At 38.6% G+C, this 21,239-nt stretch overlaps 1 protein-coding gene across 3 annotated transcripts; it reads right to left on the minus strand.

Moving 5' to 3' along the window:
- Window positions 1-1,038: 1,038 nt before the first annotated feature.
- abcb11b (ATP-binding cassette, sub-family B (MDR/TAP), member 11b) lies at window positions 1,039-17,165 on the minus strand. Of its 3 annotated transcripts, XM_067493677.1 has the most exons (29): window positions 16,994-17,155; window positions 16,737-16,822; window positions 16,544-16,562; window positions 15,574-15,612; window positions 15,441-15,492; window positions 15,049-15,347; window positions 14,820-14,907; window positions 14,513-14,646; window positions 14,264-14,435; window positions 13,884-14,008; window positions 13,637-13,811; window positions 13,133-13,246; window positions 12,920-13,030; window positions 12,695-12,820; window positions 12,181-12,384; window positions 11,911-12,081; window positions 10,518-10,719; window positions 10,278-10,347; window positions 9,718-9,835; window positions 9,340-9,510; window positions 8,957-9,061; window positions 8,482-8,643; window positions 7,817-8,020; window positions 6,930-7,171; window positions 6,596-6,752; window positions 5,978-6,175; window positions 4,207-4,413; window positions 2,846-2,992; window positions 1,039-2,346 (listed from the first exon to the last, which is right to left on the minus strand). In XM_067493677.1, the coding sequence occupies exons 2-29, from the start codon at window positions 16,810-16,812 to the stop codon at window positions 2,146-2,148; spliced, it is 4,089 nt and encodes a 1,362-aa protein (XP_067349778.1). In that variant the 5' UTR covers window positions 16,813-16,822; window positions 16,994-17,155; the 3' UTR covers window positions 1,039-2,145. The 3 variants fall into 3 exon arrangements, with proteins under 3 accessions (XP_067349778.1, XP_067349780.1, XP_067349779.1); XM_067493678.1 differs by lacking the exons at window positions 1,039-2,346; window positions 2,846-2,992 and adding an exon at window positions 5,371-5,418 and having other exon boundaries at window positions 4,274-4,413; window positions 16,994-17,165; XM_067493679.1 differs by lacking the exons at window positions 13,637-13,811; window positions 14,264-14,435; window positions 14,513-14,646; ... (5 more) ...; window positions 16,737-16,822; window positions 16,994-17,155 and having other exon boundaries at window positions 13,884-14,001.
- Between the last annotated feature and the right edge of the window lie 4,074 nt (window positions 17,166-21,239).

The following is a 21,239-nucleotide window of genomic DNA, read 5'->3' on the forward strand; positions in this document are numbered from 1 at the left end:
ATAGAGTAATGCTGCAATAAATGATCATAAAATATAATCATCATAAAATATAATAAAAAATATTATAAATTAAAAGGTTCAGCAGCCTGACCATCCCACAATGATTTTTCAATGCAGACAGATAAAATGTAAGAACAATTAACTGTGTTCATTTTGCTTGCAACAGCAGAGGCAGCCATAACTGGATAAAAGCCTCCTCTCTGCTTCCATCTTTGTGTGACAAGTGGATTGTCCCTAAAACCTGGGGCTGGATGAGCTCCATCCTAATTAATTAACTATTAACCGATGACTTAGCTGCCAACCTTTTGCAGCTTTTTGTCAGTTTCAGGGCATCACAGCCCTGACGGACATTCTCGAACCTCTCAGGAAAAAAAATGACAAGTCTGCCAAACTTGATGTTTAACTGTCCTCAAACATACCCCTTGCTTAAAGCCGCTCTTGCCTGTTATGGCTCATTGGAGTGTGTGGACACATGGTAGGGCACTGTAAGAACCCCTTAATCCACTAAGCAGAAGTACAATTTTAAAGCAATTACAAGTTTGGCTTGTAAGGAGCCTTGACATTTCCTGCCAAATCTTCAAACAACAACAGGTGTAATAAACATGTTTTAACTTCAACAGGAACTACACAATTTTAAAGTCAGTAGAACATCTCCATTGAAACATGTGGACCTTCTAATTTCTCCACATACAATGGAACATGAAATGAATCAATGTAACTTTACCTTGGAATCTTGAATAGAATTAACATTTATAAGACAGTGGTTGATTGGATGTTACATTTAAAAAGTGTAGAGCCAGTGTTTCTGAAGAACCTGTTTCTGAAGGCCACTACATAAAGTCTACACTACCAGATTTTAAACTGGGGATTTGTCCTGATGCCCACACTTATAATATTTGTGAGTAGTAAAAGTGCACAACAAGACATAAATGACACATGTCCACTAGTTCAGGTCCTAATGGAAATTCATCAGCGCTCACTGAGATATGATGAATCAATCGATCTCTTTGTTTATGTAAATATACAGTTCCGCGGAGCTCAGACACTGTTGTATTTTATTTCTACAAATAAAAAAACATTGTGACCATTCATACAATATAACACAGACAATCAGATGACAACAAAAGCAAACACAACCAAACACAACTCCAAAAGCTGGGAGGAAGAATAAAACTGAAATTTCTAAACATTTATTGTAACATTGAGAACATACCCTTGTTAGCTGTCTACACATCTATATGTGTTTGGCTTTATAATACAGACAGGAAAGTGTTTACCCAGGCTTTATGTTAAAGTAAACTAATCACCCATTTCCCCCCTTAGATTCTAGTTTTGCATGTGGACATCAGCTAAAAATGGGAGAAACCCATTTCCAAATCTGCCTTATGGAAAGTTTTTTGAATATCTACATTAATATCTGGGTATGGGTACAGACTAATGAACTAACTGTAGTTAGACAGCAGAAGAAATAAAAATGGAAAAATATAAATTAAATTAGACTTACAATAAGTCCACTCTGTTCCACCCAAGTATGCTCTACTACACACTGCTACACCTTTGATGCCCTCTGCAAAGTATTTCAGGTAATATTTATTACAAATTTACATTAAATGACAACGCACCAAGACATTTACAGCAGCTTCTCTCATTCGCCAATGTGTTGCTGATTTCACCATAACAAACAATAAATATAACAATTCCATGCAAAGTAATTAATATGCTTTCAAATAAATGTAGTGGAGTAAAAAGTAGGAAATGATCTTATTATAGAAGAAATGAATACTGAATTAAAGTACAGTTACCTCAGAACTGTACTTAACAAACTTAAACAAGAAAATGTGCCCAGTTACCAGTCCTTAAAACAGCTACTAGACTTTGGGAAGTGACGCAGACCCTGAATCTGAGACATCTAACATAAGACACTGTTTCCAATACCTCAAAATAGGGTGTGCGACTCATCAAACTCCTATTGTTGTGAAAGGATTCCTGTGCAAAATACCAATACTGTACTGTACAGGTGTATTGTCCTCTTCATACAAATTTTTGTGTGGCATGCTTTCAGGAGTGGCCTCACTTGATGCGTGATGCTCCTCACATCTGTTTCTCTTGCTGGATTCGATAATAGGCTCCTGTTTCCTGGAGCATTTAGCTGATTGGTGCTCCCGTGGTAACTAGCTTGTAGTAGGCTCCCTTTAGGGCCATCAGTTGGTTGTGTGTTCCCTTCTCAATCACGAAGCCTCTGGACATGACGGCGATGATGTCCGAGTTCTGAATGGTGGAGAGGCGATGGGCAATAACAATGCAGGTCCGGCCCTCTCTGGCTTTGTCCAGGGCTTCTTGCACGGTCTGCCATGGGCATAAAAACACACACATGAAGCAGTGTTCACACACACACACACACACACACACACACACACACACACACTCACACATATAGGCAGGAGCCATCATCTGTTCTCCCACACAGCAGACACACGTGCTTCACAATTACTGCAATTTCACAATCATGTGGTGATTACTATCATTACAATGTTCCAGTGGATCAGTGTGCTGCAGTGTGCTGTGTGCCGCTCATCATGGTTCAGCCATTTGAGCTGGAAAAGCAACTGTATAGGCCCACAGACCATATTAATCTTAAAGAGCCTCTCCTGGAGGTTTGGTATGAACTGTGAGCTGCTGGTGATAATAATGGAGATGATGAATTATAATGATGTTAATAATAGTAATAATGATTAAATGCCTGCTCTCTGTGCTCTCTGTGCCCATAGAATAGCAAACAGCTGCACTGTGATATGAAGTGTGCTCATTCAGCAAATGATGACTGAGCACATCAGAGTTTATAGACCTTCTCGCTCTCTGTGTCCAGGGCAGAGGTGGCCTCGTCCAGGAGCAGAATCTTGGGGTCACGTATGATTGCCCGGGCGATGGCGATGCGCTGCTTCTGACCACGAGACAGCTGAGAACCCTGGGCGCCCACGTTGGTGTCGTATTTCTGAGGCAAGGGAAAATACAAAGCTATATTAAATGTACTATTACTGATAATGTACTAATGATGAGCCCATGTTATGTGTACATAAACACTTGTCTTTTTCTGTGTAAAGATATAGGTAACTGAGGTTAATTGCTTTTAGGGACCAGTAATAAAATTGCTATGAAAACACGTTCCCCATCTCCCCGTCAGCACTTTCCCCAGGCACTGTATAGCACTTCTTATACGTGTGCCTCAGACCAGGGGCTGTATGCACATAACGACCTAAGGCCAAACCTAGACCAAGACCAAGACCAAGCTAGGAGTTTCAATGTTAGGTTTGATTAGAAGTTTGATTCTAGAATCAGAATGATGTGTTAGAGTCAATAGCTGTCAGCTGAGAGAGTCGAGTTTGTACGAGTTTATAGTACCGAACAGTGTCGACAGCGCCACATACAGCTATGGTAAACAAGTGGAAAACGTGCCAGTCTCCTACTGCAGTGCTTAAAGAAAAAACACTGTCACACTGTACTTAAATGTTTATAGTGTGAGCTCTGTATACAGTATATATGTAAGAGCTTGATTTATTTGTAATAAACTAAAATACTAGTAGAACATTCTGATTTGTTTTTGTGTGAGATAAGTTAGAGTAAAGCAAGATTTATATAATAATATAACAGTCAATATCCGCTTATTATCAGTGTAAAGTGTATATCAGCTTATAATTTACAAGAAACTACACTTCACAAATGCTTGGTAAGTTTGAAATCATTTTGAACCTGTTACAATTCTACAGAGGCCACTAGAGGCCATTGACAAGTGGATTTTTATTATTTATTTGCCCAATTACCATCACTACTATAGCTCTGGTAACATTGTAAAATTATATATACTTTTACAATTTTTGTTCAGCTTCTTAGTATTGACTTTTAAATTGTAGTATTTTTTAATCAAAACTCAATGTATTGAGGGACTAACATATCAGACCCTTATTGCCCCTTAAGTTTTTTCAGAATTATTGAAACCAAAGAACAGGCAGTGTTATGGACTCATAGCCCAGCTAAAGCTAAGTTTGCCTGGCATTAAAATCACAGGGATAAATTCCATAATTAATTCAATTATGTCAATTCTCCTTGTTGACTGACCGCCTGTTGCCAACCTGTTTTCTGGACACATAGTTAACCTAAAATTTAACATCCCCTTAGCTGTGCTTTTGAGACAAAGAAAGTCCTCAATACCTCAGGAAGTGACATGACAAAGTCGTGAAGCTGGGCCTTCTTGGCGGCAGAGATGACCTCATTCATGCTGATTTCCCGGGAGTTGTCGCCGTATTTTATGTTCTCTGCAATGCTGCAGTCAAATAAGACGGGCTCCTGGGACACAATGCCAATCTTGGAACGCAGGAAGGGCACATTGACACGACTGGACTCGTGGCCATCAATCAGCTGTAGGAGGCGATTGATTTTGCCATTAGTGGAAAGCAATATTATAATCAAAGTCTAGAAATACAATCGGCTTAATGAGCTATCATACTACCATCTGTACTGCAATTTGTCTCCTAACTATGCAGAGGTGATATTGTCCTTTTTAAACCTCAGAGAATGAGGACTATACATTTCCAAACCACTTCCAACTCAATTAAGGCTATTTAAGTCTTGGCAGTGGTCCCTTACTGGCACAAATCAGACCTCCACCCTGAATAGAGTGCCCCTTGTTAAGATAGAGAACAACGTCAGCAAAAATGTCTGACTGATAAATGACCAGAACTGACTGGGTGCTCAGAAATACTCAATCAAATGCAGGCAATGTCCAGCAATTATTCTCTGACTTTGAAACATTACAGATTTGACAGGTACAGCTACAACAAAATGAGATCCCCGACATTTTAGAAAAGATCATCTGCTGAGGCAAAATAATGTTTGCCAATTTAAAGGCTGAACCTTTAATTGCACAAATCTATATTTGTTTAGGCAAAGAAGTCTCCCTGTGCAGGGCCATACTAGCCGCTAAATACGCTCACTAACAAGTCACCAAAAAGTAGTGTACAGAGGTTTGCTAAAAACAACAGCAAAAAAAATTGCAAATGGACAGCAAGAATGTCTGTACAAGATTAAAAAACAGTCGGTATACAGTACAAATAAGTATACAATTCATTGGGAGCAGCTCTGGTTGTAAAGTCTGACAGCAGCAGACTGTTAAGAGATGTCACTGTGTAATACATGGGGTGAGATTCGTTCTCCAGGAAGCAATGATCTCTGGGGGTTCATTATTATGAGCGACTCTTTTCATTTTCATGCATAAATATAAGACTAATTTTATAGCAGCTTTAAGTAAAAGCGAACTACATTGTAAAGTACTTAATTGCATTTAAAAATCTGATGTGTTAAATATTAAAGACATACTGTTCTCCAGTTTTTGCATGGTGATCCTCATAGTAAGAGACTAAGAAACTGGAAAACGGTCAGAATTAAAGCAGCAGATGTTTATATTCTGACATTTATACTCAATTCAAGGTTCAAAATCATAGAATCCTAGATTTCCCATAAAGCGACTGGACAGCATTTTCATTACACTCATTGTCTCCGAAATGCAAAAAGGCTCCTAAAAGATTTTTTTAAAGGCTGTGTAGTGCTCATGACAAATGAACTGAACTCTGTGTAGTCCCTAAAAAACTAAAAACTGCAATATCCAGCTTTTAGCAATCAAACTGTAGCACGAGTGTTAAACTCGATCCTCCCAGGGCATCAAATACTTACGCTATGCCATGTTATGCCAAGCATGTGGCGTCTTATAAGCTACAAAGATATATTTTAAGTACATCTATACTGGTAAAGTAGCAAAATGTACTTGTCACAGTAGTAAGAGTTCATTTAACTAGTTTTGTTTAAATAAAACTTTAGAAGAATAATGAAGTAAAGTGTAAATGAGTAGAAATATACCCCTGACAGCATGCACTATAAAATTCACCATAATGTCTGCATATATACAGAATGTGAATTTCCTCCTCACCACTTTGCCATGATCAGGATCATAAAACCTCTCCAGCAGCTGAACACTGGTGCTCTTCCCGCAGCCGCTGCTGCCCACAAAAGCCAGCGTCTGGCCGGGCTTCACTGACACATTCAGCCCATTCAGAACCTGGATGTCAGGCCTGGTGGGGTAGGTGAACTTACAGTCAATGAACTCAATGTTCCCTTGGAAGTTTTCCTGTAAACATGACAGAAGGAGGGAGAGCAGCTTTTTTTGTGTGTTAGGATGCCACCTCCTGTCCATCAAAGGCAGACTGTCCAACGACAGTCCTAGTACACGATTAAATATATTTATTGCTAACAACTGTCTTATAAGGATATTTTTATTATTATTCCATTCAAAATGATTGTCTCTTTTAAAGAACTCTGCAGGCTTGTACTTTCAGGAAACTCCTTTGGATGTAAATACATGACAAAAAGACAAGGAAACTGTTGTCTCTTCCTTCTATCTACGCATCTCTCTTCCGTGACTGATGAACAAGCAAAAGAATAAGAAATCCGAATTTTTTGTCTTGATCCCCTCCTGCGTGCTCATTTACATACACTCAGCATGTGGCAGCATAGCATATCTTGTATTGAATAACAGATGTACTCTTACCCACTTATCTCCCTTGTCGCTGTAGATGCTGATCAGAGGCATGCGGTCCAGAAGCTGGAAGAAACGTGCAGCTGAAATCTTGGCCTTGGCATAGTCTGGGGTGTAAGACGAGGCTTTGCCAAGGGCTGTGCCACTGGTAATGATGGCTGAGATGACCCTGCAAATGAAACAAATACTGTGTGACCTCATTTCCACCCTATTTTTAATTCCTTTACTTTTTCCAACTCTGTAAATGCAACAAATTTAAAAGGTGGTTGTAGCCAAGTTTGTAAAAAGCCACAAAACAAATAGAAGATTGAACGAGCAAGATGAGCAACAATCTGACTCCCCTCACCTGAACACGAGGCTAAAATGAAGCCCCTCTTCTCGTACTAAGTAACCTCCAAACCTATAGGAGGCAGCATTGGTCAAGAAGACAACACACTGAGCGAAGCCATAACATGCTCCATAAACATTAGCTTTCTTTAGAGCTGCTTGGTACGGAGCTTCCAAGTGAACCTCATACATGTCCACAAAGCTCCTCTCCTTCCCCAGACCGGCGATGGTGCGGATGTTGTTCAGGGCCTCACCAGAGATCTGTAAGTTTGAAACCTGGCTTAAAATTCTCCGATGGATTAAATGGGAAAAAACTAGCAAAAAAATTTATTAAAAAATAAGCCTCTCGTGATTCTTATGTTTTGAATGTATAGGTGGGAATGAATATAGATACAAAATTCGTCTGTTCTTATCTACTGTATATTCTATTTTATGCGGCTGCAGTAAACCAATTGACCCCATAGCGATCATTAGATTTCATCCAATCCACTTTATTTTGATGAGTGGGATATACGACATTAGATTAATTAAGATTGTGCAAATTAAACTGACTTTTAAACAACTGTCTCTGTATTGGCCTGAGGTCTTTATTCAATATGGTTTTCAGTGCTATGACTGCATTTTAAGCCTAACTCACTAACTAGTTGAGCTGTAGAGCTTCTTCTAAACGATGAGGACCCAGAGCTTAAAATGTTAAGAGTCAAGTTATGAGTCAGCTGATGTCCCGCTCCACCCACTATAAAGTTTACCAAGTGTACTGATCTGGTGCTTTTGGCCTGTCATCAGTATTGTACAGTACATTGCAGTTATAGCCTTTGCAAACTAGAGGCTAATGAATAGTCACTAGTAGACGCAAGAGAGGTCGTGGTTTTTGGACATTGCACAGTATAAACATCAAGATCTGACCCGTCCGGCAGCTTCCATGGCTTGCTTGTCCTGCTTTGCAAAGCCTGTAAGCATCCTAGCCTGGAAGCCTCCTGACAGCGCGATGAATGGCAGGAAGCACAAAATCAGCAGAGTGAGTTTCCAGCTGAAGTAGAAGGACATGATGATGGCCACACCGATGTTGGACAGAGAGTTTACGATCATGCCAATCTGCGAACCCGTGGCCTTTAAAGAAGACAAAATTAAGAGTAGTGTTACTTGACTCCGTTTATGTGCATTGTGATGATTCTGTTCTTGGATTGAACCAGAGCCTTGGGAGCTTGAGGGTCCTGCACATTATCTTAGTTGTTCCTATTACTTCACTTTTCTGGACAACGATCTCAGATGTTCCTGGAATTTGCTGGGGCCACTCTCCCAGTTTAGTGGTCTCATCTCTTGGTTTTCCAATTACCACCGGGGCCTTCACCTTCCACATGTCATGTATCACTTCATTGCTAACTCACCTGAGCACACCTGAACAAATATAAACTCTGGTTTATATAAACACTGCTTTTTAAAAGTAATTGAACCATTAATTTTATAAAATATATTCTCTTCAAGTCAAATAATCATTTCTAAGCAAAAAATGCCCACAGTATAAACAAATTCCACCTTCATCAGCTTTTTAAACCAAAGCTGTAATTTACCCCTTGAACTTGGGAGGCATCAGTGGCCAGACGTGTGGTCAGAGCTCCGGGGCTGTTCCTGTGATCATCAAACCAGCCGATCTCTTGGCCCAGCATAGCGTGAAAGCCGAGTCGTCGTAACCTGCGAGTCAGCAGCTCTCCAGACTTGGAGAAGGCATAACCCTGTACACACACACACACACACACACACACAGAAAGTATTCTTTATAAAATCCAAAATCAGATCATAGTGATATTTACCATTATATAATCTAGGAAAATTTGGTCTTTGTCAAATTTCTCCCCACCAGGGGGGTCAGAACTTATCGATCTATCATCTATTTAACAATAAAAAAACATTCCTGCAAAATGTAGGAAATTTTCTAAACAGGCTATTAATTTCAGGCCTCCCCAGTCTTGAACAAAAGCAAGGGGTGTGGGGGCTGTGGAAGAGCCGCACTACACTCATTCTCACTGAAGCAGACTCTTACTCTACCTGCACCATCTGGGTGAAGAAAGACACCACGCCGACCATGACAAAGAACAGGCAGACAAAATCGATCTCATTCCTCTGAACCACGGGATCTGTTATTGAGAAAGTCTACACGAATACACAAAAGTGCACATATGAAAGCAGTTAAATAAATCACAGTGTACATATATGCAGTAAAAAACAGCAAAGTGATCATTGTGTTCAGCTCTGCTCTGTTCACTGATAACACAGGGCACCAAACTTGTAAAACTTCAACATCACAAACAACATCACAATGAAGTTGTGTTTTAATTCATCCATACAGATTTTTTACATTTCAGCACATAGTGGCTTTAAGAATTATAAAATAGACTTAATTTTCAACATTTAAGATTAATTAAACTTACTGCCAATATTTGACTGAACAATAGAGAGTAGACAGGGTTGACCCCTCCATTAATTGCAGCCCCAATTGCTCCAAAAAGCATATAGTGCCACTCGGGCTTGTTGTATTTCAGGATCCTGGCAACTGGAGCTGGCTCAACAAGTTCATCCTCCTCTTCCTCTGGAATGGCACTCTGAGCATTCACACAGACAAATAAATAAGAAAGGCACATGAGCAGGCATGTACAGTAAAAGCTATTGCATACACTTAATATCTGAAAACAAGCAAACCAGCAAAATTTCACTTCAGTGAGACTGACTGTAATTGTTGTTGGCCTGGTTCAACCGCCGACGCATAAAATACAATGGACACACACACACACACACACACACAAAAAAACCTTGGAGTTGTTTGCATTCAAAACAGCGTAGGATGTGGTGCTATGGTCTCCAGCGATGGAAACAGAGTCTGGAATCATGTTGGACATCTGAGATCGAGAGCGCTGGCGAATTGAGGCTCTGAAAAAACAAAGACTTTTGAGTGTTTTCTGAACTGCTGTACCTCATTTTATCTATGAATATTCTAAGGACAGACATGTATAGTGGTTAATAGGTTTTCTAAACACTTCTGTCATTCTTCTTCCTGTATTCATTACTAGCTGCTTGTAACAATGTCGATAAAGGAGAATAAGCCTCCTCTGCTGCTGTACCATCTGTAAGTGGCGTTGGATGATAGTGTCAGCTAAATGCTCCAAATGTCAAAGTAAATGGAAGTAGGTCATTAAGTGAATTAAGGTACCAGTTTCTGCCATGACACAAGTCAATATAAGCCACAAAATGACTACTGTAATAATTCAATTTAGATGCATAATCAGGGCTGTGTAAATGGATACTCTGCTAAGTAAGCAAATGAGCAAGTGATGAAGGTCAGGAGGTGATGGTTGGTGTGTTTGTGTAATACCTCAAACTGGCACGGTAGCTGCCTGCTCTGGATAGACTCAGCCTGTCTGACCCTTCTTCACTGTCAGCCACTAATGCAAGAGACGCAGCAGAGGGTGATGATCACAACTAGAGCATTATAATTTCCACATGTGGCTAAACATCTGGGATCTTTGATGCAACCAAATATTTAGCTGAAATCAAGATCATGTGCAAGATCATAGTTGAGCCTTTTCACTCAGAGATGCATAGTTGGGCCTACTTTGTCGAGCTTTCTCATTCAAAGCCTTGTCTCCTTGACTTTGTAAAGTGACAAGAGTGAAGTAGACTCCCTTCCTGTCCAGCAGTTCATTGTGTTTGCCCCTCTCCACGGCCCGGCCATGCTCAAAGCCAACAATAACATCAGCATTCTTTATGGTGGAAAGCCGGTGAGCGATAGAGATAGTCGTGCGACCCATACGTACCTATGATCAAATCAAAATCATATCATTGTCATTTATTATGTTACAGTGATTATAGTGATGGCGAACTTCACCCTGTTACAATTAGACATTTTAGAGCTTTATCTGGTTTAAACATTAAAACAGACACAGATTTCAGTAATTCAATGGATTTCTTTTCTGTAGCTTTTGATCACAAAGCTTTTGTGTTATCTATCGTATTATTTTGAATATGGCAACATTTTCTATTTTATGAAAAGAAAAGAAATCTTAATTGAAAGATAAGCTGATAGCATTACTGTACTATGACATTCTTTTTGACTGATCCTAATTGCAATTGTTGAACTAGAACTTTAACTACATCATTAACATCACAGGTCTAATATGACTTGGGGCTCAGAAAATTATTTATGATGAAATTGTTTTAGTGTTTTTAATACACTAAGCAATGAATTTGCACTTTCAGCTAATGTGAAGTAGCAATTACTTTGAAAGATTATGGCATTAGATATTCAGTAATTAAAATGATAAAAACTTTTTAATTAAAATATTTTTGTGTTACATTAAGAACAAACTAAAAACTTTAAGAGATACTTTACCTCAAAGAGTTAAAATAAATAACATTAATCTAGTAAAATTTGTTTTTCTCCATTAGAAAATTAAATTAAGAGATTTTTGCCCCACAGTCTTCTTTTCATGTCCATAAACAGTTTGGTCAGATTTTGTTTTTAAACATATTTATTGTAGCTACATAGTAATAATTATGTTTATAATTACATATGTTCACATTTCTAAAAACAAAACTTTCTTATTGTCACAGCATCATGATGCAAAGTGCAGTGTTACCTGATGATAGCCACACCATCGCAGAGCTACAGTTTGAGACTCTCACCTTCCCCTTCTGCAGTGTCCGCTTTTTAATTTAAAGCATGTTTTTCTTTTTTCACGTCATTTCTTGTTAAAAGCAGCAACTCAATATGAACACTATACCTACATTTCTAATTTAAGGTACTGATTTCTTTTTTTTGTGTGTTTTAATTTGTATATCTCTTTCCTTTCTTTGATTTCTTTCTCTAATAGATCAAAAAACTTAAGTAACTCTTAAAAAAGAATAAAATTAAATATGAAGTACTAAAATATTTGTTCAAACAAATATATACTGATCTGAGGAGACAGAACAGACACTAGTTCAACACATAGACCAATCAGACTTACTTTATCCAAAGCTTCTTGAACTATAGCCTCACTCTCATTGTCGAGGGCAGAGGTTGCCATGTCCAGTAGCAGGATTCGAGGATTCCTGACTAGCGCTCGAGCAATGGCGATACGCTGCTTCTGACCTCCACTCATCTGACCTCCACCCTCTCCCACCAAGGTGTCAAATTTCTATCAGATTTAACATAACAGACAAATTTAGTTTCACTGATATTTAAAGCTACTCCAAATTATTGTTTTGTCATTTTTACATCCCCAGGGCCACTCCACCTGTGGCAGGTCCATGATGAAATTATAAGCGTTGGCCTCCTTGGCAGCAGTGACGATGTCCTCCATGGAGACACCAGGACGACCATAGCGTATGTTCTCAGCGATGGTGGTGCTAAAGAGCACAGGCTCCTGTTCCACAATCCCAATCAGTGAGCGAAGCCATTGGATGTTTAGACCTCTGATGTCATGGCCGTCCAGGGTCACCTGAGACGGAGGTCACAGAAAGCAGCTGGTTTGGCTCAAATTGATGGATGGTGCTAATAAAGAATTTTGCTGCACTAATGTGTTTTTTACAACAAGACTAGTTTGAAATGAACCGGTTGTTATTCTAGCTCAGCAAAAGCTATTTCATTCTCAAGAAGCTAAAAGGAAAAAGGAAGTAAGGTGTGTAAAAACCTGTAATTCTAATAAAATTGAAAAATAAAGCTGCTAGAACGCATTGCCTGAATAATGAAACCCATTATCATGGATTTCTATCCCCCAGTGAAGATGGTTATTTGAAAAACCAACCTACCATACCCTCTTTAGGGTCATAGAAGCGCTGGATGAGTTGAATAGCAGTACTTTTTCCAGCTCCACTTGGGCCCACAAAGGCTGTGGTCTCCCCAGACTTTACTGCAACACTGAGCTTGTCCAGAATCTGATTACATGTGACAGGGCACCAAGGTAACCATAGACAATGAAAGCTTGTAAAACTGTAAAGTACTGTCTAATAACAACCGTAGAAAAACTCGAGTACCTTGACTTCAGGTCTGGATGGGTAGTAGAAGGTCACATTGTGAAACTCAATATCTCCTTTCACTCTGTCAAGGTTATATCCAGCCTCAGATAAACAGTCGATCTCTGGCTCCTGACAGTAACACATTTCAAAAATAAGACCATGCCTTCCTGTAAAAACACAGTACCTTGTAAGGAGCCACATCTCACAAACATACAATTTCAGCATACTCACTCTGTCAATAGTCTCAAAGATGATTGTTGCGGCTCCACGGCCTGAAGCGAATGCCTCCAGACAAGGCGAGGCCTGCCCCAAGTTCATGGCTGCTATTAGAACTCCGAAGAACACCTTAAAGGAAGAGGTTGTTATTTATTGTAGCATTATTAGAACCAAAGATTATTGGCCTGCAAAAAATATTATTGCAAGATACCACTTTTATGGTTTTCATTGTAGCATTTTGGGAATTGCACAAGAAAATGATGAAATTCTTCCACTTTCTGTTTCACACTGTTTTATCCATGTCAAACTAAATAAAGGGTAGATGGAATTCAAGGCTTGTACGAAAAAAAAACATAAAGGAGCTTGTTTAAAAAAAACATTACAAAATTAAATTAAACAGAAAAATACAACAAACGTATTTGATTAACAGGAAACAAATTATTTCGCTTTTGTTTCAGTTAACAAAAGGTCAGGAAAGAAAAACACATTTAATTTTTTTCTTTCTGCACAGTTTAACACCTGGAGTAGTGTTCCTGCAGTGTACTCCTTAGTGTCCACTACCATACTGGAGCCATACCAGAAGGCCAGACCATAGCACAGGAATATGATCAACCACAAATATCCAGTGAAAAAACCCATGATCAGACCCTTCCTGATGCCCCAGCGTTGTGCTGAGATCAAGTTCCTGTCATACCTGTAAAAAGAAGAGGACCTCACTTCAGTTACACTGATATGGGGAGAACTACAAAGTGTGCTCAGGCTTTACCTTTGTACTTCTTTCTTTTCTCCACCAAAAGCTGCTACGGTCCTGATGGAAGTGAGGACCTCATCAGCTACAGCTCCAGCTTTGGCATAGGCCTGCAGCTCCATGCCTGTCAGCTTAGCCACAAACTGGAACCACAGGAAATCCCCCCCAAAAAAGACAGAAATTATGTAAAGACAAAGGAATTAACTTAAGTCATTGACAAGTTAAGTTGACAAGTCAGTTTATAAAAAATCTAGTCAAGAGTTACTTCAAGCCAAGTCAACAAGAGGTGTGGAAAAGTTCAAAGGTCAAATTAATAAGTGAAGGAAAGATAAGAGAGAGAGAGGGAGAAGAGAGAGGGAGAGGAGAGTCCTGTTGACTTATGTCATAATAATTCTCACCAGAGCCATAAGACCAGCTCCAACACCAATGAGTGGACTTGCTGCGACTATGACAAGTGTTAATTTCCATCCTTTTACAAAGCCAATGCAGAAGCCACACACAAAGGTGGTGAAGCGCTGCATGAAGACGGCAACTTGGTCCGCAATGGCATCGTTAATCTTGTTGATATCACTGTAATGCAGATTACAACCATTGTAACACCAGAACAATCCGTGACCCAGAAGTCATGTCATCTCTGTCCCTCTTACTCTGACATGCGGGTGTTGAGTTCCCCTACGGAAGTGCAGTCAAACCAGCCGATCTCCATCCTCATCACTTTGCTGAAGTACATTTTCCTGATGAGCTGAATCTGCCTGGCAGCGGCCGTCACCCACAGTGAGATCTGTGAGGGGTGAAATAGGGGCTATGTTCAGATTTGTTCAATGCTAAGTACGAAGGCAAGCTGGGTAACATAGCATCAGGCTCCATGCACTGAGCTCTGACCTCATGTTTAAGCATGGAATGACCGATAGATTGAGTCGATCTGTATGCATACAGTGAAGTTGTAAGACTAACCTGAAAGTATCCTAGCATGAATACAGCTGCTCCAATTCCAACGTAATAGAAGGCAAATTGGGTCATTTCATATTCAATATCGAGAAGCCTGAAATTCAGCATACTTGGTAAATAAATCATACACATGGACTACAGAATTAAAATCCACACTTTTCGTATCACGTCTTTCCACTATATTTGAGGTTTTAAAAAGCAGACCTCATACATTTCTCACAACCCACTTACTTACCCACATGACATGGCCTTCAGCGGGGTAAGCATCTCCCAAGTTGAATTATTTATGAGGCTCCAGTCTGACTGGTTCAGCAGTGTTACTGCTGCAGTGTAGTTCTTCTTCCACTGAATTGTGTTGTTAACACACTCCTTCCTGTCGTCGTTCAGCTCGTTCAGCTCGATGTCGTACGCGATGAAGGTGTCCGTGAGCAGGCCAAACACCAGCAGCATCAGGGGTTGGGCCGAGCCGTGCACCACCGCACACATGCTGCCCACCACCATCATCAGTACCTCCTTCCATGTGGCGAAACGGAACTGGACAGGCACCAAACACACACTTGGATTAGGCGGAGGAAACTCATAGTGGACAAGTGCTAACAATGTGAAAGCTGGGAAAAGGTGTTTTACCAGTTGAAAAAAGCCAACCCTTATTGCTGGTTTCTCTGCATTTCTCTGAGCTCTGTTTGAAATTCACAGGCTAGTCAGATTATATTTGAGGTCAATGTGACAAAGTATAACCCTCGATTGCTGTACTACTCACTTTCTTTCACTCTCTTTCTTCTTGGCATTAGTCATGGTCCTGCATGAAGGAAAACAGAGCATCCTGTGAAGTGCTACACATATCTTCTGCGAAACACCAACTTAATCGTTTGCAAATATGAACAAAACAGTTAACTGCTGTTTCTGTGAAACTACAATTTGCTTTTGTTAACTGCAGCATGAAACCCGCTCACTCTACTCTGTCTAGCCCTTCAGGTATACATCTTATGAAGTTATAACAAATAGGAAAACCTCCCAGTCAGGCAGAAATAATTGGCATTCTCTGAAAGATGAACCTCACTCAAAAACCTTTTAGAAGGTTGTATCTCTGCTCAGCTGCAGACAGATCAGAGTCATAGAACCTTTGAAAGCAGCTCTTCACTTTGTAAGTTCTTATTTCTAGTAAAAATATTTTTGATAGAATTTACATATTCTAGCTTTAATTAGCTTTGTTTTTAACTTTAGTGTCTACTGTAACACTCCAGCATGTGCTGTATAGACTTTTGCTGTGCTGTTGAAAAAAGGTTAAACATGGAAAAATATCTTTGGTCTCACCTGAGACACTTTAAAGTATATATTTGCATGCAAATATGCCTGTTTACAAAGTGTACAAACCAAGACCGCACATGATTATTGACCGCCCCAGTGATAATAAATCCATCTTTTTAGTAACCAAAACTCAAATTCCTTGTGAAGGGGACTCTCATTATTTCTGGGACCTAAAGCAGTAGTAAATTTGGGAATCAGACAGACCTCTTATTTTCCCAGCTGTGCTCTGTGCTGTGAAATCATGCATAGATATTAAAATTACCCTCTAACAGAGATTTTGTCGATGATCCATGCTGACATCAAACCCACTCAATTTTTCTCTTACTCTATATCTACAAATATAACCGGTAATAGTTGTAAAACTCCTCGTTTATAACCCTCTAAAATGACACAAATACTGAAATGTAAAACACTCTACTTACATATAGGAGCCAGCAGGTTCTGCAATACAAGAAAATAATATGCATGATGTGTTATATTTTTAAATCAGATGAAACTTGTATCTGTAATAATATATTTAAAATGAGATGCAACATTTTGATAGTTAATCATTAATAAAGAATTAGAGATTTTTTTTTGTCAACTTTATATAGAGAATTAAATGGAGTGCATTACCCTCATCTGAAACATAGCTGTGGTTTTCCTGTCCCAGTTTTTTAATGCTTTGCAATTTTACTGATCCAGTTGTCATGTTCACTCATCTCCGAGAAGCAAAAAGGAAGTACACGTCAGACATGCAATAGCAGAATAATTATGTCTGTGAGTCTATGTCTATTATATATTAAGTCACACTTTACATATTAATTTTAATTTAGCAGTCATCCACTTCTAAGATAAGTTTAAAAATAAAAAAATATCGATTGATGACTTACCTACACATTTCTTTTTAAGAGAAAATTATACTTTTTTTAATTCTGATTAGATCTAATCATGAATGCCAACAAAAAGTCTGGTGAAGTTTCCCAAGCACTCTCAGCAGCCCTACTACACTATAACTCCACAGTTATGTCCTCCAAGCAGTTTCTGTGGGGGCTTGTCACCCCGTTCACAGGTGACACACTGTGTATTTTGGCTGCGATTCGCATGCTCTTATGGAGCACAATTGGGATTGGTTGAAATTCTGGTTCAGAGTGTTTTTTTACAGGGTAAGTGTCCTACCGGTTTATGCTGCAGAAAAGGCCAATGAACCTGCCAAAGCAAATATTGTACCTGCAAAGGCACTGCACTATTTCTGCATCATTACCTACTAAGCGTGACTTATAATCACACAGGTAATGCTTTTAAATGCATACTGTCATATACTATCCTGTTTATGGTCACGGGGCCGAGTGTTCAGTTACTTAGTATATATATTAACAGTAGTTCCTCTATAACTGAAAACTGTATTATTACACTTGCTTGCCTGTCAGCCAAATTGAAAAAACTGCATAAACCAAACAGTTTCAGCTTTGAGAATTACTGTGTTCAACAGGATTTCATAGACCCTGAGACTTCATAAAATCCTAATTAGTGCAGGGATTAATAGGATTTAAGACCAGGAGCTTGTCTGAACAGTTCTTCAATTATGTTGATGGCTTGATATTCCCATAAAATCTGACTTGTTTTCATGGACAAAATTACAAAAGCCACAGTCTCCACAGACAATTATCCAGGTGAAGAATGGTGAAAATGATTATGTGGCAAAAGCTTTAAGAAAACAAAGGATCTTTGATGAGAATACGCAAGAAAATTTTAAACTTGACAAACACTGTAATAAATGGGGACTGTTTAAATTTCTTTGAAAAAGGCGACAAGAAATATAAGAAAAGTGGATTTTTTTAAGTAATTACTGAGGTAAAAGGAAGCAGGAAGATCTTAATTGTTTTAACTATTCCTATTAACTTTTTAAAGTTAATAAAAACAGGAAAATGAATATTTAATTAAAAATCAAACTCTTGTGAAATTATTTCAGTAGGTATTTTGTTGAATCTGTCAATGATTTGACTTAGTGAGAAACAGAAATCTTTCCTTCTTTTCATCCTATTACACTATACACATGTTAAAATGCATTTTGTGTAATATTATGAAAGTAATGCAAGAGTTACATTGGCTTTTACCCTTTAGTTGACAACTGATGTAGATGTTGCAACATTTAAACATTCTGCACTAGAGGTTATTAACCTTTTCTTACTTGACTTCCTGGTCACCCACATGGTATACATACAGTCATGAGAAAAAGGTAGTACCCCCTCTTTATTGTTTGTGTTTTTGGGTGTTAGTATTAGGCAAATACCATCTCAGTCTAACAATAGTTGTTACTGAATTCCTTTAAAACAAACAACTGTTTTAAATTTTTGTTGACCTGATCTTTATATATTAACATATTAACCCAGAGACTAATTTCTGCACTTGCCTTTGTCGAAGAAAAACCCTGCTGAAAGCTGAAAGAAAATTAAACATGAATTTAGGGTACAGATTACCAGCAGGCACAGTTTGCTAGTGCACTGGTACATCATGAATATTCATCCTTGCTGAAAGTAACAGTGGTGATCCAAAGGTAAACAATATGCTAGGGCACTCCAAATCAACCTGCTGCTGAAGGCTTGTTTACTTCATTAAATGTAAAAACTGAATAAAAAAAGAGTTAAACAAATGAACAAATGATCGTTTTAGATTGATTTGTAAGTCAGACTATTTATGAAATTATACTTGTGAATTTTCATACAGATGTCTGCAGTAACAACCCATTGCTCACTGGCGGTGATAATGAACTGTAGGGCACTCACTGCTGCCTTTAAATGCTCTCAGGAAACTTCAAATAGCAAGGACTTGTATTGGTTTGTTGGCCATGCCAAGTTCAGAACTGATGAAGAGCGGTTTGTGTGGAAGCCTCCTCTTAGCCATCAACTCAGTGTTTGTTGTCATCTGTAAAGTTTAGGACAGGTTAGTGACCGGGCAGTTTTAAAAATAAACAATTGTAATGCCATTAAAAGCACACATTGCCTATGTTCAGAGATATGGGCACATTTAGAGGTTGGAAAGCTACGTTAACAGCTGAGCGTAAAATGTGTCCAGGCCTATTTTGTTACCTAATTTTGCTTATTAGCAACATTGGAACAACTATATTATATATTTCTGTCATCTATTTTCTGCTAAAACAAGAAATAAGCCATATGTGCATAATTTGTACAGTAAGCAACTTTAGTATTAGTCACAGGATTAAGCAGTGTACTTAAAGGCACCATCGGCACAACTGGAAATGAATCACATTGCTGCCACCTGGTGGGTAAAATGTGAAATGATGCATATGACCCTTAGCACGTAGATATGCTGGCTGTGAGGCAAAAAGCTGTATTATTACTAGTTTGTGTGTTTGTGTGTGTGTGTGTGTGTGTGTGTGTTTGTGTGTGCGTGCATGTGTGTCACACACCTCTGCAACTTTATGTGGCTATTGGTGTTATTGGTATTTGTATTGGTATTTGTATTATTTTTGCCCTGTGACTGGTCTCAGGCTTATGCAGCCAGGCTGTGGGTGTACCAAAAAGCAGCCGAAGGATGTATTTTTTGATGTATATTGGATGAAAATTGTTATAAAGTCAGGCAGAGAATGTAAATTTGAACTAAGACCAAGAACGAAATATTTTACAGATGTACATTTGACATCTCACAGGCAGAACAACTGTACAAACAATCTTGTGTATAAAGCCAGGCAACTGAGAGATTTACTGAGAGGTTTACATGGAAATGGAGAATTTTCTGTTATCATCTAAATCTCAAGCATGTAAATGTACTGAATGTTGTTGAATGTTCACCCAGAGATTTGCTTATACAAACTATGGGAGCAATTACTAACAAGACAAGAAACAGTAAAACATTTATTAAAGCAAAGTAAAATGTGGTGCTTTTTATAAATTCAGCAAAAGAGGAAACATATATTTTAATAACTCAACAGTCATTATCACTTGTAATATTGGTGGGAGGCCAAAAATGTCACTGAATTAACGAGAGGAAATTGGATGCAGCTTGTTTCTCCTTTGCCATTAGTGCTGCCCTGACTAATGTAATGCTTTCATTAGCAGTCAATCTGAAATAGCTGCAGTCAGTAAATTAGCAGAGGAGGCTCAGCTTGAGCTCTAAAGATATGAAAAGCCAACAAGTGGGTTACAAAGACCCAAAGCTAAGCTAAGGTCATTGAATATTTCACCTAAATTCATCAGCTGGACAGAAACACAAGTCAAAAGTGACCAAAATGTTGCTCCTTGCCTGTGGGGGTGTGAGTAAACTACGCAGTCGTTGGCTAAAACCATGTAATCCATGACACGTTATGGCCCATAAGGTGCTACAGCATGTGAGGCTGCCCATTCCAATGTTCTTTTGCTGGCAGCAAAATCAATGAATTAAAGATAAATGCTGATTTAAAATATAAGTTACATTCCAAAGAGAGGATGTACAGTATGCCAAATGTCAGTTTGGAAAAGTAAAACAGATTTCATGCCTGCAACAAGTAAGGCCCACATTTTGATATCATCTGCCTCTGAAATTGACGCACACACGCAAAATACTTCGCAGAGGCCAATTTATAATTATGGACCTTCAGGATTTCGATCCTGATCATATATGAAGCTTGCTAGATAACTTGAGAGTTACCCAACATCAAAAATAGGTTTAAATGCCTCTTTAGAGACATGTCTACAAATCTAAGATTAGTCTGTAAATTCTACTCCACACAAACCGATAAAGAGTGAATCCACCTCAAGGGGCAGGTAAACAAAAGGCAAGTTTAATAGACTTGAATGTTAGACTTTATTTTTTATATATTGTGCCAATTTCTCCTTGGTTGACCACTTGAGAAATGTTAATGCAGTCCTTTCTCTCATTGACAGAGAGCAACAAAGATACTTAAGTAGAATTTTGAGCTAATGCTACTTGTAATTATTGTGACCCATGTTAGGGGGTGAAATATGATCTCATTTCATCAAATTACTCCACACAATAACAGATCCTTCACATTGTTATATAATCTATCATTCAAACATAGAATGGGCTTATAAAATTATATATGACAAAATATAAAAATTAATTATTGTCTTTAAATAAATGAGTCCTTATATCCTCTTAACTTCAAGGCAAATATCAGTA

Source organism: Channa argus, chromosome 23 (assembly GCF_033026475.1).
Source record: "Channa argus isolate prfri chromosome 23, Channa argus male v1.0, whole genome shotgun sequence".
NCBI classification, from domain to species: Eukaryota; Metazoa; Chordata; class Actinopteri; order Anabantiformes; family Channidae; genus Channa; species Channa argus.